The following is a 15,857-nucleotide window of genomic DNA, read 5'->3' on the forward strand; positions in this document are numbered from 1 at the left end:
TTATTTAAAGACCTTAATAAAGCTTTGTTATTTACCCTTGGAACTGTTGTTGGACTGTTGTTATTCAGCACTGCATCACTTCTACCCCTGTGCACTACAAACCACTTTGTCATATGGCCACTTTCTTATGAGACAACGTTTTAAAAAACATATACTTTATATAAGCAAACTTGTTAAAATCATATATGCACTATAGTGCAAATATGCTGTCCTTACAAAGGTAACACGAAATTCTCCTGTCAGGACACTGCACTCTGATTGGCTATCATATTATTGTTAATAAAACAATGAATAATCCTTCTGCCAGTTCTGTAAATTCAACGCTTGTCTTCTTTCTATTCCTTAAGGATATTATCTTCAAGTATTGCTCATCCTTGTTAGACAGCTTTTTGGGTCTTCCAGTCCTGGGTTTGTCAATTACAGATGATGTTTCTCTGTACTTGTTGATTATGCTTCGGATACCACACTTTGAAAATCAAGGGATGCGAGCTATTTCACTCAATGTTTTTCCTTCTTTATGCAAGTCAAGGTTGTTATAATAGTAGAAAACACTAGTGGAGGCTTTGACTAAATTGTTGATGCTAATAATGCATCAGAGTAGAAAAATTCAACGTGTCTTAGACTTTTGCACAGCAGTGTATATATGACAACCATGCAAACTTCATACGATGTCCAGGTAAGACACTAACATAAAGCAGTCATATATGAATCAACATATAAAATCCAACATGTCTGCCTTATATGTTGAATTTCTCCTTGTATGTTACAATGTTTATGCTTGTATGTTAAATTCACAACATATATGTCAAATATATTATACATTCATAACATAGAAGAAGCTTGTATGATTTGTATATATTTTTCCATATGGGATGGGAAGGGGATTTGAGTACAGAAAAGAACCCACCTAGACAAACTACATCCTTATAACGACTCCACAACACCTTTTTACAGTAAAATGGATGTGCAACATTTTTTTAGCGGTTGTTAAGTGGAAAAATAATATATGAAAAAAGCAAGGTAATATGAGGTCAACATCTGAAACACTTTGTAAGATATGACCAGTTAAATAAGTGTCGTCAGCCGATATAAAAAAGGGTGCTATCTGTCTTCATCGGTGGCCAGTCTTTGAGATAACATTATAGTCCCCAGTATATTTATATGCCACACCCAAATGCTTGAACCCCTGCAAAATGATTATATATTCTGCGTTGCCTCTGAACACAAAGCCACTCTTAATTCTTTCCTCTTATTACAGATAGGATGTTGTTTCTTATTACAGCTTGAAATCTGATCACAGAGATCTTGCCTCTCCAGACCCGGGCCACGTGACGCATGTTAGCTGCTTAACCCCAAATGAGCTGAAGCAGATATCTGCAGTCATGCAATAGAGCTCATGCATCATTCAGCATACCTATAAGCTATCATATACAACAGTAATAAGAGATCCATGCAAAACTTTGAAAGAAGCAGAAAGTCTATCTGACTATCGACCTGCGCCAAACAAAATTGTTAACACTCTAGTTTAGGAATACATGATAATTGATCATATAAAATACTCTAAACGTGTTATTAAATATGATATTAACAGTTCTATATTATGGATAGAAATAATAACGCTGACTGGCAAAACACATTTCAACGAGCCAACAAGCTCAATGAATGTTATGTGATTCATATACAACTTATATGGATCCCTAAACCAAATTGTCAAAACAACACTCCCTGAACCCACATTGCTCAGAAACATTGATTGTGTTTCATTTCACTTTGGTTGGTGCTATAATGATATCATGGATGAAATGCAGAATTAAAAATATCCTAGTATTTTAAATAGTTAATTTGCTTGGTGTGCAAATACATGTTTTCTATGGAATTACACATTTTTACGTATAATTTCCACTGAAGATATCATTTTGAATCTATCAAGGGAGTTGATATTAACAGTAGAGTACAGTAATTCATTGAAGCATAACAAACTTACCCCACATACTCATATCCCAAGTTTTGCCATGCAGAGAGGCATTTACGCTGGTAATTTTCTACGCTGTACAACTCAGGTTTTGAAAAATCTTTATAAAAGTAACTTGTTGAAATGCTCACCTTCCTCCCATCCAGAGTGTAGAGCCTCCTAACGGTGCACTGCAGGAGTTCAGATATCTCCTCCAGGAAGACCTTCATGCTGCGCGGAGTTAGTCTGTTGAGGATGATGGTCTTCTTCACTGCTGGGTCACTGTTCTTCACTAGCGTAATCCTCTTGGGGTGCCTGTGAGACACCTGTTTCCCTGGGAGCTCCTCCGGCCGTGAGGGGCGTCTGCTGCTGTCGGCTGGGTGGCTACTTTGCCAGGGAGCCGGCTTCCTCCCAGCAGCCTCCACATTGATGGGCTTGACCTGCCGGCGGTCCGAGCAGAGGTAGCAGCCTCCATCGTCCAGCTGCTCCAGCGTGTTGATGCAGTGGGTGCCGTGGGGGGTGGTGATGGTGCGCACCCCAAACGGGAGCGGCACTTTGTGGGAGAGGTCGTCAAGCAGAGCGTCAAAGCACTTGAAGCTGCGCTTGTGGATGGCCATCCTGACCCCACTGAACTGAGGGTCTCCGCTCTTGAAGAAGGTGATTTTCTTGGCTGGGGTGGACTCGGTCACATTGGTGGCCGTCCTGCTCACTGGTGGCAGAGGCTGGTCATCGTTAAATGGGAAAGTGAGACCCGAATAGCCCAATGAAGCACTCTGCATTCTGCTCACTCAGATCATACTGTCGGAACAAAAAGAAACATGGATTATAATACATGCCAAGAGTCCATATATGTAACTGTAAACTGCATTGTATTATAATATAATACGATACAATGTATGAACTACAAAAATGCGTCCTTATATTAAGCTCTTTACTAAGTATTTTATTTTGATACTAGTATCTTCTACATTATTATTATTACTGTCTAACACTTCACTCTTCATGTTTTGATTGCTTAATAATGAGAATAAGTTTAGTTTTCTGGTGATCTTTTTTTTAGCACCAGGTAGGCACATACAGTACTAGAATATACTTTATATACTTTACTGTACTTCAGAAAAATGTGTACATCACTCTTGTACAACAATTCCAGGCTTGTTGTGCAAGGCACAAGGTACATGTTAGTTAAATTCATTTTTGCTCTACACTACTAATATGTAATTGTAGATATAACTTGTTGTAATCATAACTTGGATAAAGAAACAGATCTGGTGTGAACTGTCCGTAAAGGTTGCTGTGTGGAAGGAACACAGCATTGACTGAGATGTTTATCAAAATATACTGAACTTGTCCAATCAAGAACTTTGGTAACTGATAATAAAATAAATAAGAATTCCTTATCTCTCCTAAACGGTGAAAAAAAATTTGACATATTGGTACAGAGCTTTCTGTGAGTTGCCACATAGTTCATGTAAATGGGGGTGTGAGGGGGAGCCCTGCCCCTATGTATATATTGTGTGCTAGTGAAAAGATTTATGTTATGACTGGCGAAAAAGCCGGTCTCATAAAGTGTAGCTGGTGTGGATGGGGTTGGATCCCCATCCCGGTAAAGCTTGTGGGAATGTGGCTGGAGCCTTAATAAGGTAATTGTTTAATAGGTAATTAAGGCTCCAGCCACAGATATAAAAGACCCACTCCAAGCTTATTACTGGAAGGGTGTTCGAGAGTGGAGAATGAGTGAGGAGTTAGGAGGTAAAAGTGAATTTAAAGTAAACAATTGCTATACGTGCTGGATCAAAACCAGCACAATACTTGTTTGGTTCTGTTTGTTTGGCCAACATGCCCTTTTGTTTTGTGTTTGTTTAAATCTTTGTTTTATTATTTAATAAAAGGACTAAATGCCGCAGCGTTTCAGTTTTGCCCCGCTACTTCCTGGAGTTGATTCTGTGTTTCTGGTCTGATGTCACCCCTGCAAAGCCATCTCTTTCACAGGGGGCTAATCAGATTAAATGCTTAAATGCAATTTTTTTTTATATAAATTTAGTCATTGCCAATTATTTTTATTATTTTCTCCCAATTTGGAATGCCCAATTATTTTATTAAGCTCAGCTCACCACTACCACCCCTGCGCTGACTCGGGAGGGCGAAGACTAACACACGCTGTCCTCCGAAGCGTGTGCCGTCAGCCGACCGCTTTTTTTCACACTGCGGACTCACCATGCAGCCACCCAAGAGCTACAGCGTCGAAGGACAATGCAGCTCTCGGGCAGCTTACAGGCAAGCCCGCAGGCGCCCGGCCAGACTACAGGGGTCGCTGGTGCGCGGTGAGCTGAGAACACCCTGGCCGACCTAACCCTCCCTCCCCCCGGGCGACGCTCGGCCAATTGAGCGCCGCCCCCTAGGAGCTCCCATCCTCGGTAGGCAAAGGAATAGCCTGGACTCAAACTCACAACGTCCGGACTATAGGCCACATCCAGCACTCTAGGCAAGTGCTTTTACTGTATGCGCCACTCGGAAGCCCTTAAATGCAAATTCAACCCTTTCATGCATGGTGACCTCAAATGGGGGAAAAAACCTCTCTTCTAGTGTTTATATGAGGATGCCATACCCCCCCATATAAACCAATGGAAAAAATTGAAAAATATATTTATTATGTGTCCAAAACAACTTCAAATGTTTGTTTATTTTAGCTATTTTCAATATTTATTGCATGAAATTGTTAAAGTAAGTCTATTTAAGTAAAGAGCATAAACTACCAGCTATCCAGCTAAAATTCAATTTCCATAAACTATGTGCACTACAAACATGCACATATTCTAAAACAAGCCAAGTATAACAAAAAAAACTGTCTATACTAGATTGTTTTACAGAACATTAATTTTTTTAGAAAAAAAGCATTTTACTTACTCTGTCATTGTACATGATTCGTCTGTGCTTTTCAAGTAAACCCCCAAATGAATTGAAATAGACTAATTGGGTAATGAACGACAACAAAGGTATATATTATGTATGACTGGAACCACTGTGCGCTGAGCAGCTTGACATCACAGCTACATGTCCTCATCAAAATGGTCTATAGGCTCCTTTAGATACTAAGGATAGAACAAAAAGCTTTCTTAATCTCCTTGAGAACGCTCTAAAATCTGTGAGAGAATTAGACGCAGAGCAGGGACTTCAGCATAAAGGCATCAGCGGCATATCTTTTTAAGTGAGGTTCGGTGTTGGGTTGGGTGTGGCACACCATCAGCTGTGTACTCTGAACAGTTAGAAAACCAGTCACCCCCTTCCGCTCAGCTTTATTTATAGGGTTAAGGGTTACTTATTTATTTATTTCTTTCAAAGACGCCTCATTTCCATGATGGGTGAGGTAAAAATTACTGAAGAATCCTTTTTTGTTTCTTAACTTTTTAAGGACTGTCGATTACATATTATTGCTCCAAGCAGTTTAACAGAGAAATTAGCTAAGCATCCTTTTTTGCTAACTATTTAAATTACTGTTGTGTTTTATTGTATATCCTCCTTTAGCTCTTAATCTAAAATTTGACTGGAGGAAGTGACACTCCAGATATTAGATCTCTTCTCCCAGCTAGGTAACAGGTAACAGGAGAGACATACAAGGCAGACAGACACACAGACAGTCACATGCTCTGTCTTAGCAACTAAAATTCACATTTCTACCTAGTAAAAACAGAGGTGTTTTGAATTGGCCTCAATCTAACAAATCTACACTCTATTTACTTGGAAATCCTTGGTATACTCCATATTAAGGAGTGTGCATTGAGCCATTATACCCCCTTTAAAGAATATAGACAGTTACAATAGTTTACCCATCTGAGCTATGTGTACAATCAAAGTTAAACAATAAACCTTTCTATAAGTAATACAGGATTTATGGTTTAAAAAAAAAATATGTCTCCTACTTTGCCACTGACCCTTATAGTGCAATTATATTTTCACTTTTGAAACATCTATAGCAGCTCTCAATAGAGGTGTTTGTGTGATCCCACTGCTATTGGCTTTGTTGGGGAAAGTCGGGCTGAGATCTCATTCTTAGACAGAAATGTGCTCTGTATCCTAACCATCTTAAAGGAGGAGGTCTGTGCTCCCTCTGGTGGTGGAGAAGCACAGTGCAGGACAGCTGGGTGAAACTCATCAAAGCTCTGGCTCTTGGTGAAGGAACCTCACCTGGTTTGACAAGTCCAATATTTTCTTAGCAGGTGCTACTGTACTTACAGTACTGGACCATGTGGTTAGTTCACATGGTAACATTTTCTTGAATGTTTTTGGTATGTATTTACTTATCTAACTAGATATATTATATCAGACATTTTGGCCAGACTACCATATTTCACAGGAATCATTGAAATCATTGAATAAGTCATGGGAACATGTTTTAGGATAAATAATCTAAATACAAGAAAGCAACGTCTCTGAATTGGTAATCATTTGGTACAGTGTATGAGCTTCTGCAATGGTGACTGTCGTGACTGGTACCACATTAAATGTTCTGCACTAGTGCTAAATGAACAACCTGTCCAAAATCTGCCAAGTTAGAAGTAAAGCCTCTACAAAAAAGGAAAAGTTACTGAAAACAATGTACTATATGAATATTTGATAATCCACTATTTGTACATTTTTTTAATGCTTTCCTCTATAAACCACATCAATTTCTGAACGCACATTACTCATCTCAAAAGTAACGTTGTTCTAACATTATTATTTTGGGGCAGGTGATTGCAAATTAAAAAATGTGAAATTGATCCAAATGGATTTTCTGAAACTCTCTAAGGATTGTATAAAAGAGCGTAAGTTTCAGCAATGGGTTACAGTGACTCTTTGTTTTGCCACGCCAGGAGTATAACACCTTGCTATTGCAGCAGGTCATAATTGCTTAGGTAGATAATGCATTTATATTAAGCATAAGTCTGACCCCTGTTAATTTGACAATATAATCATATAAACAACTACCTGTGCAAGAGTTATGACAAACAGTGACACTTGTCTGGGACCCTTCAGGTGTCAGTCTGTTCCTATCCTCCACCAGTCCCATGACTCAGATGTTCGTAGACGTGGTGTGTTGTATTGTTATAGAGAATGCTGACCCCTGTAGGTGAGACACAATAACTTGTGCACAGCCAGCCCAACTAGTTACACAGTTACACTGTATTGTTTATCATTAAAGCAATTCAATCTCTGCCATTTATATAAATATAAAAAAAAAAAAAAAAAAAGAGAAAGCTGCTAGCAGTTGCTAAAACACTCGTCAATGCAGGGTGTCCCAGTAATATGATACACAAGGGGGTAGTGTACTTGCAAATATTGTCTTCATGAAATGATTCTTTGTGTTTCCATGTACGGGTGCAATTTCAATCAATTATAAATCACATGTGAGATATCAACAATCCCTGTTAAGTATTGAAGTACATTTTATCCTGTGTACAGATGACATCCCGTGTATAGAACATACATACTGCACAATTTTACAGTTAAAGAAATTGGACCAAGTGGCTTAAGAAAGTCCTCTGGCAGGGTGGTTTCAATGTGAATATAAACTATCACAGCTCAAAGTCCTGTGAGTCTATTTATAATATTGTTTCATAGTTTAGCCCTTGTTGACAGCCCAGTATGCTTATAACCTTCCTAAACTTTATGGATCAGACTCAGCATTTTTTTTATTTTAAAATACTTCATGATGAAACAATTGATTTTGTTGGCGTTACTGTGCTTCCATACAATCCAATAGACATACAGACATACAGTAGTACCTAAAAGAAACTTTTAATTAGACAAATGTTTCTACCACTGTTGTATATTTTATGAATGAGCCTATTCAAGTTAGTGACTAACTGATTGATTAACCTTACTGAAAATCTTTTAGTCTCAGTCCATAATGATCCTGGTTCGACTGAAATTTTCACAAGACCAACAGGCCAATGAAATCTGCAGCCTATCAACGCAAAGGCATTTATTCTAAAAACTGGACAGATCCCACATTTTTAAACACTCAATTCATATATTTTTATCAACATGCTGAAAAACAGGTTGGGTCTGGGATAACACTCCCCTGCAAATCTCTGCTGGTTCATTCCTATATCTTCAGAAATAAATATCCAGTTTGTGTCACATTTCAAGAGTCTCTGGGACTTACTAATGAGTCACTTCATGACAAATCACCTTGTTTTTTAAACCAATTGTGCTGCTCCACTGACTCGAAATCTGAAGATCTGATGTGCTGAGAACAATCAGGGCTCTAGAGAGAGGTTTCAACATTAAAACATATTTTAATGTTGGCTATGCAAGTTGTTAAGAGAAAAGAAATGTGGCAGTATAAACAAGACATGGCTGAATTCAAATCAGTACCTCAGCATCTCTAACTAGACCTTGTGAAAGCAAACCTGAAGTGCTGGAACAACAAACAGACGTCAGAAAACAACTTGTACTTCATGCAAGCACCACCCACTGTAAAACAACCTTAGCTGATTTATGGTACTCTCAACCTGGATCCAAATGGACTTCAGTCCAAATAAAAAAATAAAAAAGGTTGGGGAGACTAAATTGTGTGTTGGGGCAAAATGGAATACCGTGAAATAATCCTTATGCAATGCAACTGCACCTATCAGAATCCCAAACCATACATCTGCAAATCAACAGATAACACAGCATATCAACAAATACAAATTTAATTTGGCACAAGAAATCCTCAATCACTGCCTGAAGTATTCCTCGGCAGTGCCAGCAATCTGAATTCCATTCCCTCTGCAGTGTGGTAAGTGCCTCTTGCAGCACTGAGTGTGAAGGGGCAGTGTCTGGGGCTGCTAACTGAGCCTTATAGAGGGAAATGGGCTAGGCTTAATGGTAAATTGAGCAATGTGAATAATGTAAAGAAGACCAATGTAAAAAATGATCCATCGCTACTAATGTTCAGTGGAAAAGTGCTTGGTCGTCTCTACTTTGGGAAAGCTGAGAACCACTATTTTAGGGGAACAGTTGGAGGGTAGAATTTAGGTTGCCGAGTTAATCTCATGGCACTTGCTGGTTGTTTGTAGTAGTATGTGCAAAGTTTCTGGGTGCAAAAAACACACACATTTCCACATGATTTTTAAAGACACTAAATTAAACACCAAATTAAAAAAATAAAAGTCTTAAATACAGTTTGCTATTGTTTGGGTTACCAGTACAAAATTCGAAAAGACCGAGGTCTGCTGACAAATGAGATCTGCAGTCTTAAAGACTTGCATTGTCAGAAGATATCCCTCAGATTATCAAGATATGCAAAGGAGACATTCAACCTGCTGTCTCATGATCCATCCCACTTGCCTTACAAGCTTCCCTCACAAGGGCCAACAGAAGCCAAATAGTTACTCTAACCTTTCAATGAAAAGTGGGAATACACAAACATTGAGCTTCACAGGATGGGATCACTATTAGTAGGATGTACTTTTACATTTGTCTTCTAGACAGAACCTCATTTTCAGAGTCAGCTGTATGATGTATGCATGTATAAGTAAGCAATATTAATATTTTTGTTTCAAGTTTTTTTTTTTTTTACATCTGTATGTGTATAGAGGGACCTCCTGTTATAAAGACTACTTTCCGATGCTGCCTTGAGTAATCTTTATATGAAAGCTTGATCGTATTACAATTATGTTTCTACACTGACAGACAGAAAGAGACAATAGAGTCCTTTTTCTTTCTGGAAATAGTCTTTCCATTTCATGGGAAGCAGATACACCAGCACACATACATTTTAAAGCAATTTATGGTATTTTAATAAATTAATGCATAAATATAAGGCTGTAGTTAATAAGAAGATTCAGCATCCTTAACTATATATGTATATAAACATTAAGATAATCATAAAAATAAAATAACAAAAAAAAATAATATATATATATATATATATATATATATATATATATATGTATGTTTTAAAAAGTGGAGTGGGGCTTTTAATACCTGTATCCTGCTCCATGTGTCTGCTCATCAGTGAAATTAAGGTTTTTCAAAGCTCTTTCTCTGACCCTTTTTTTTTGCTGCATCAGTCTCCTGAGTTAAAACTAATGGCACCTGTATGTTTTGAAAGCTCCTTTGCTTACCTTGATGGACCGAAAAGCATTCCAGCCTCATCCCAGTGTCCCTTGTCCCCTGTACTGTCCTTCCCTGTGTGTGGCAGCTGTAGAAAAATCCAGGCCAAGCTCTGATTTATTTTTCCTCACCCCTCAGCCGTTGATTCATGCAGCAGGGAGACAGTGACAGCACATCAAAGCTTTGTTATCCACGCAGGTAAACACAGACAGCACCCTTCACATCTCATATCCCTTTCTTTCTTTTTGTTCTTGTTTTCTACTGAAGCTTTTGGAATTTAAGTTCACAACATCTTAAAGACTTGCAAGTATTGTTCTGCCCGTGTAGAAGACAGTAACACTAATAATTCAATTAGGCTAATTCTCCCTTGAATGGATCCATGTGTGTAGAAGTTGGAATTGGATTGATTTGAAAGAGGATTACCCTCCCAGAGCCATCTGTAGCTACAGGAAGTAACTCTTGGATCACTAAATGTAAAGAAAAGAGAAGCTTTACAGTCTAATTTACAGCAAAGGATGCAAAACTTCAGGAAGATATAGCTCAGGTGCTAATTGAGTGGTCTTTGCTTTTGCCAAACCACATGAGAGGTGTTCAAAACACTGCACTCGATCACAGCTTTGAGGGCACTGTAGCCAAGGGGCACAGCTATCATAAGTGCAGGTGGTGCAGCTGGTCCAGGGCCCACTCACACTTCAAAAGTGACAAATAAAACATGTGAACATTTTCTGTTTTGACCACTTTGTGTTACAGCCCGTTTCTCAACGGTAAACCAGAAATTAAAACCCAACATATTCACAATAAGGCATTAAGTAGCTGTTTCGAATGATATAATGTTTATTGATGTGGAATGAATTTTTTTTTATATATACGCTGTGACTGCCCAAAAATAAATATATAAATTATAATAATTATAATAAGTTGGCTATAAAAAATCCTGCATTTTATGAGGGTTTCAAATAAAAAATCAAAGTTAAAATATCTACTACAGACCGTTGCAGAGACACAAGACTTTGTCCAAGCACAAAACACTTTGTCAGCAATTATGCAGAAGTAGTCAAGACAAAGCAAAATATCACAAAGTACATTGCCAAATCTTATATGAAATGTTTTAATCTTTATATGAATAAATACAAGTAAAAAATAGTCAATGTTGTTTTTATTTACAGTGCCGTGAAAAAGTATTTGCCCCCTGTCTGATTTTCTGCATTTTTGCACATTTTTAACATTGAATTTTGGTCAGATTTATTTGTGGGTTGTAGTAGTATATAGAGGGAGTCCGAGAGAAAAAATGACACCAAAGTTTGGTGCTTCTTTCATTTGTTTGGTGTGCAAGGTAATCAAACATGCAATCTTCAGGTGTGAAAAAGTTATTGCCCCCCCTAGTTAACTCAACCCAATTAAAGGGATAATTAGGGTCAGCTGTTTGAGTACTTTGGTTAACAACCGCTCCGCGGTCCAAGAGTCTACTGCCTGCCCACCTGCCCTCCTAATACCGGGGTGTGAACTTCTCACTCCTCCAGAACTGGTTTTTGTCCAGCCACCAGAGCAAGACCCCGGACCAGCTGGCCCTGAATATGCCACAAGACTTGAGGAGCGCATGGAGGTCGCACACAGCTTCGCCCGGGACCAACTTCAGGCAGCAAGCTGCTGGCAAAAGAGGAATTACGACGTCCGGACGAGGGGGAGACACTTTGAAGCGGGGGAGCTGGTCTGGGTTTTCAACCTGAGACGATGCCAGAGCCACTGCCCCAAGTTGGACAGCCTGTGGATGGGGCCTAGCCAGGTGCTGGAGCGCCTGGGCGAAGTTGTATACAGAGTGCAGATACCCCCTACCAAGGCTACACATCAATCCGGTCCAGCGAGTCCTGTCTCACCCTTACCCGGACCATACCCTCAAGGATCCGATCCGCCTTCCCCTACTACACCAGGACCGGCTCACTCTGGTCCTGGGCCTTCCACCCCCAGCAGCCCTGTTAACCCAGGATCTGATTCACCACCAGTGGGCGTGAGGGGCCCCAACTTGTCTGTTCGGCCAAGACGCCACCGCTGTCCACCTCGCCAGTTTCTTGACTTTATCGGTCCCCTTGGGATGCAGGGACTCGAGGGGAGAGTTGTGTAGCGGCAGTGGAACTGGAAAGCCAATCCTGTATGGGGACGGTAGCAGCACCCTCCCAAATAGGGGGTCACAGAGTAAAAAAGCAGCAGGGATTGGATGGGTGCTACAAAAGAGGAGGAGTCAGCTTTTCATAATGAAAAGCAGGGGAGGTATCCACTCTCTTGTGTCCAACCTCTAGAGACAAACAGAACAGTGCTGAGAGATGGATTAGAGAGCGTGGCTGCAGCTGATAGCAGCTGAATATAGAATCAAAGAGAATAGGGGCTAGAGAGTGTGGCTGCAGCTGATAGCAACCAAAGAGTCCTATAACAGCGCAGCCCTCAGTTGCCTGTTGACCAGTTCTGTGTTGGCAAATAAAATTGAGTTAGCCCCTGAATTCCTGTTTCGCTTTCCTCATTTCGGAGATCGCTACAATATTATTAGATTTATTAGGACACCCATAACCCATATTGTATCCTTCTCCTATCCTTCTCCTATAATCGGCATTGATGAAACTGTGCCTGGTACTATATATTCCTTTCATAAAGGCATTTTAAAGCTTTGGAGATATTATATTTTTTAGTGGATATTGTGATTATTGTGTTTTAATGCTATTTGGTATTTATGTATTAAACTGCTTCCTTATAAAGATTATCACTGAACAAACTCTTTTGTCTGACGAGTTATTGAACCTCTACCCTCTCCCACTCTCTCCCACATCCAGACCTCCCTGTAGACAAAGATGGTGGCAGCGCAATCGCTACCCGAACCCAAATACCTGTGCATGTATCAAGCAGAGTGCTACATGCAGGACGACTAAAAAATGCACAAATGAAAGTAAGAGAAAATAATGATCTTGAATTTTTTAACGGCATTATATATTCTCTAAACCACGGTGTATACTTACTTAATCTTTGTTCAGCAGCTCAAAGTTAACAGCTAAAGAAAAAAAAAAACACAGTATCTATCACGTCCACGTTTTCCACCTGTACGCATGCGCGATTTCGATTGCGTGGATTTCCACTCTGATATATAGGTGAAGCAAGCGTCTGGCGATTGTGCCTGGAGAGCGTTCTGTGCTGCTCATGATCTTTGCTGTTTTCAACATGTCGTGTCATTGAATCCCAGTGTTTCTGCGTTTTTTAGAAGTATAAATGCTCTGGTAAACATAAATAGTCATCAAAATACTTATACTTGGACGTTTTTGTTTATTACCGTGGTTGCATTTCGTTAACAGCAATAACGGCTGGTTGAATGTATGTTCGGTTTTTGATACATTTCTTACTTGCAATAGAAAAACAAAGGAAAAAACAAAATCAGAAAGTGCAAAGCGACATAAAGTTACAGAGTCCCTTTGGATCATTTTGAGTTAGTAATTTTTATCTTGAGGTTAATGTTTTTGATACTGTAAACATTTTAAACGGCACACATAATTATGCTGAGGTGGGAAGTAAATAGTAACTTGATAAACATTTACAGTGCAGACTATTTTGTATTTATAATGACTTTCCAAATCATCATTTTGCAGGAGATTGATTAAGATAGAGTGATCCACGGTACCAAAAGCAGCACTTAGATCTAATAAAATTAAAACTGATAATTGCCAGTAAGTGCCAATTAATAGAGCATTTAATACTCTAACAAGAGCTGTCTCAGTACTATGTGCATGGTGAAAACCAGACTAAAATTTTTTATAGATGTTGTTTTGTGTCAAAAATTGATGCAGTTGATTTTTAACTACCCTTTCTAATATCTTTGCAAGAAAAGGAAGATTTGAAATAGGCCTATAATTATGTAGAATTGTTGGATCCAAGTTATGTTTCTTGGCTTCATGAGCCAAGAAACCTTAAGAGCCGATGGAACTATCCCAGAAGAAAGTGAACCATTAATAAAATGAAGAATAAAGGTATTAAGAGAACAAATATTTATTTCAATAATTTAGTTGGAATATTATTATTATTATTTATTTCTTAGCAGACGCCCTTATCCAGGGCGACTTACAATTGTTACAAGATTTCACATTATACAGATATCACATTATTTTTACATACAATTACCCATTTATACAGTTGGGTTTTTACTGGAGCAATCTAGGTAAAGTACCTTGCTCAAGGGTACAACAGCAGTGTCCCCCACTGGGGATTGAACCCACAACCCTCTGGTCAAGAGTCCAGAGCCCTAACCACTACTCCACACTGCTGCCCAAGATAGGATCAAGAATACAGGTAGTAGGTTTAATATGCACGACTATATCATTTAAACCTATTAAGGGCAATGGAGAGAAGGAATAAAAAATAATCAGAATAGGTCTGGTAGGTTCTACTGGGGTTAAGTCTTTCATCACCCAAGATATCTGTGAAATTTGATTTCTGATGTTTATAATTTTACTATGGAAATAGTCAATGAAGTCATTGCAGGAGACTGTGGCAGCAGAAGGAGGATTACACAGAGGATGAACTAGTTTATTCAAAATAGAAAAAGATATCTAGGATTATCTTTGTTAGTTTTAATTAAGTTTGAATAGTATGTTGATCTGGCTACTACCAAAGCCTCTCTGTACTTTACTTGATGGTCCTTCCATATAAGATAATGTACATGTAGTTTAGTACCTCTCCATTTATGTTCTTATTTTCGACCATGCCGTTTAAGTTTTCAAGTGGGGTCATTAAACCATGGTGAGTATTTTTTTAGCGAAACATTTCAACCTTTAGCTAGAGCAATAGCATCAAGGGTCCTAGATAGAAAGATATTATAATTATCAACATGCTCATCCATAGTTACAGAGTGCAAAGGTAATAAAGAGCCAAGTGCATCTGAAAACTTTATAGTTGAAGGGTTAAGTTAACGAGTTGTAAAAATGTGTATCACTTTATTGGCAGCAGTGTGGAGTAGTGGTTAGGGCTCAGGGCTCTGGACTCTTGACCGGAGGGTTGTGGGTTCAATCCCCAGTGGGGCACACTGCTGTTGTACCCTTGAGCAAGGTACTTTACCTAAATTGCTCCAGTAAAAACCCAACTGTATAAATGGGTAATTGTATGTAAAAATAATGTGATATCTGTATAATGTGATATCTTGTAACAATTGTAAGTCGCCCTGGATAAGGGCGTCTGCTAAGAAATAAATAATAATAATAATAATAATAATTTAAAAGCACATTAACCTCAAAAATAACAGCAAAATGATCTGAAATGGTAAGATAAGTAATTCCAGTAAGTCCATAGCATTTAGGCCGTCAGAAATTACTAAATCTAATGTGTGTCTGTGATTATGAGTAGGACCTGTAATATGCTGGACATAGTCTAAAGAGTCAAGTAAATTAAAAAAAATGTGTTGAGTACTTGTCTGATTCGATATCTACATGAATGTTAAAATCACCCTACAGAAGAATTCTATCATAGCTGGAAGATAGTAAAGATAGAAAATCACCAAAATCAGATAAAAATGAAGCATGTGGCTTTGGTGCACGATATTCAATACCAATGTACACAGATACTTCATTATGTAAAATTAATGATAATAGCTCAAACGATGAATAATCGTCCATAGTTCCTTGTTTAATATTAAGATCAGAGTTATAAATTATAGCAAGTCCACCTCCTCTCCCACTGGTACGAGCCTTCTGGATAAAGGAGTAGTCTGGAGGGGAAGCCTCAATCAATGAGACATTATCATCTACCCCAAGCCAGGCTTCGGTGAGAGCCAACATATTAAGCCTTTGATCTACAA

At 38.7% G+C, this 15,857-nt stretch overlaps 1 protein-coding gene across 5 annotated transcripts in view; it reads right to left on the reverse strand.

Moving 5' to 3' along the window:
- Window positions 1-13,118, reverse strand: part of LOC131737320 (retinitis pigmentosa 1-like 1 protein) — a 29,037-nt gene extending 15,919 nt beyond the window's left edge. For 2 of the 5 annotated variants that reach the window (XM_059025688.1, XM_059025684.1), the window contains exons 1-3: window positions 13,039-13,118; window positions 10,048-10,503; window positions 2,104-2,749 (exon numbers count right to left, since the gene is read on the reverse strand). In XM_059025688.1, coding sequence (XP_058881671.1) covers window positions 2,104-2,730 — 627 coding nt within the window. In that variant the 5' untranslated portion in view covers window positions 2,731-2,749; window positions 10,048-10,503; window positions 13,039-13,118. Of the gene's footprint in view, window positions 1-2,103; window positions 2,750-4,858; window positions 4,994-10,047; window positions 10,504-13,038 lie in introns of those variants that run through there. The other 3 variants (XM_059025685.1, XM_059025686.1, XM_059025687.1) reach the window with 3 other exon arrangements.
- Between the last annotated feature and the right edge of the window lie 2,739 nt (window positions 13,119-15,857).

Source organism: Acipenser ruthenus, chromosome 6 (assembly GCF_902713425.1).
Source record: "Acipenser ruthenus chromosome 6, fAciRut3.2 maternal haplotype, whole genome shotgun sequence".
Classification (NCBI taxonomy): Eukaryota; Metazoa; Chordata; class Actinopteri; order Acipenseriformes; family Acipenseridae; genus Acipenser; species Acipenser ruthenus.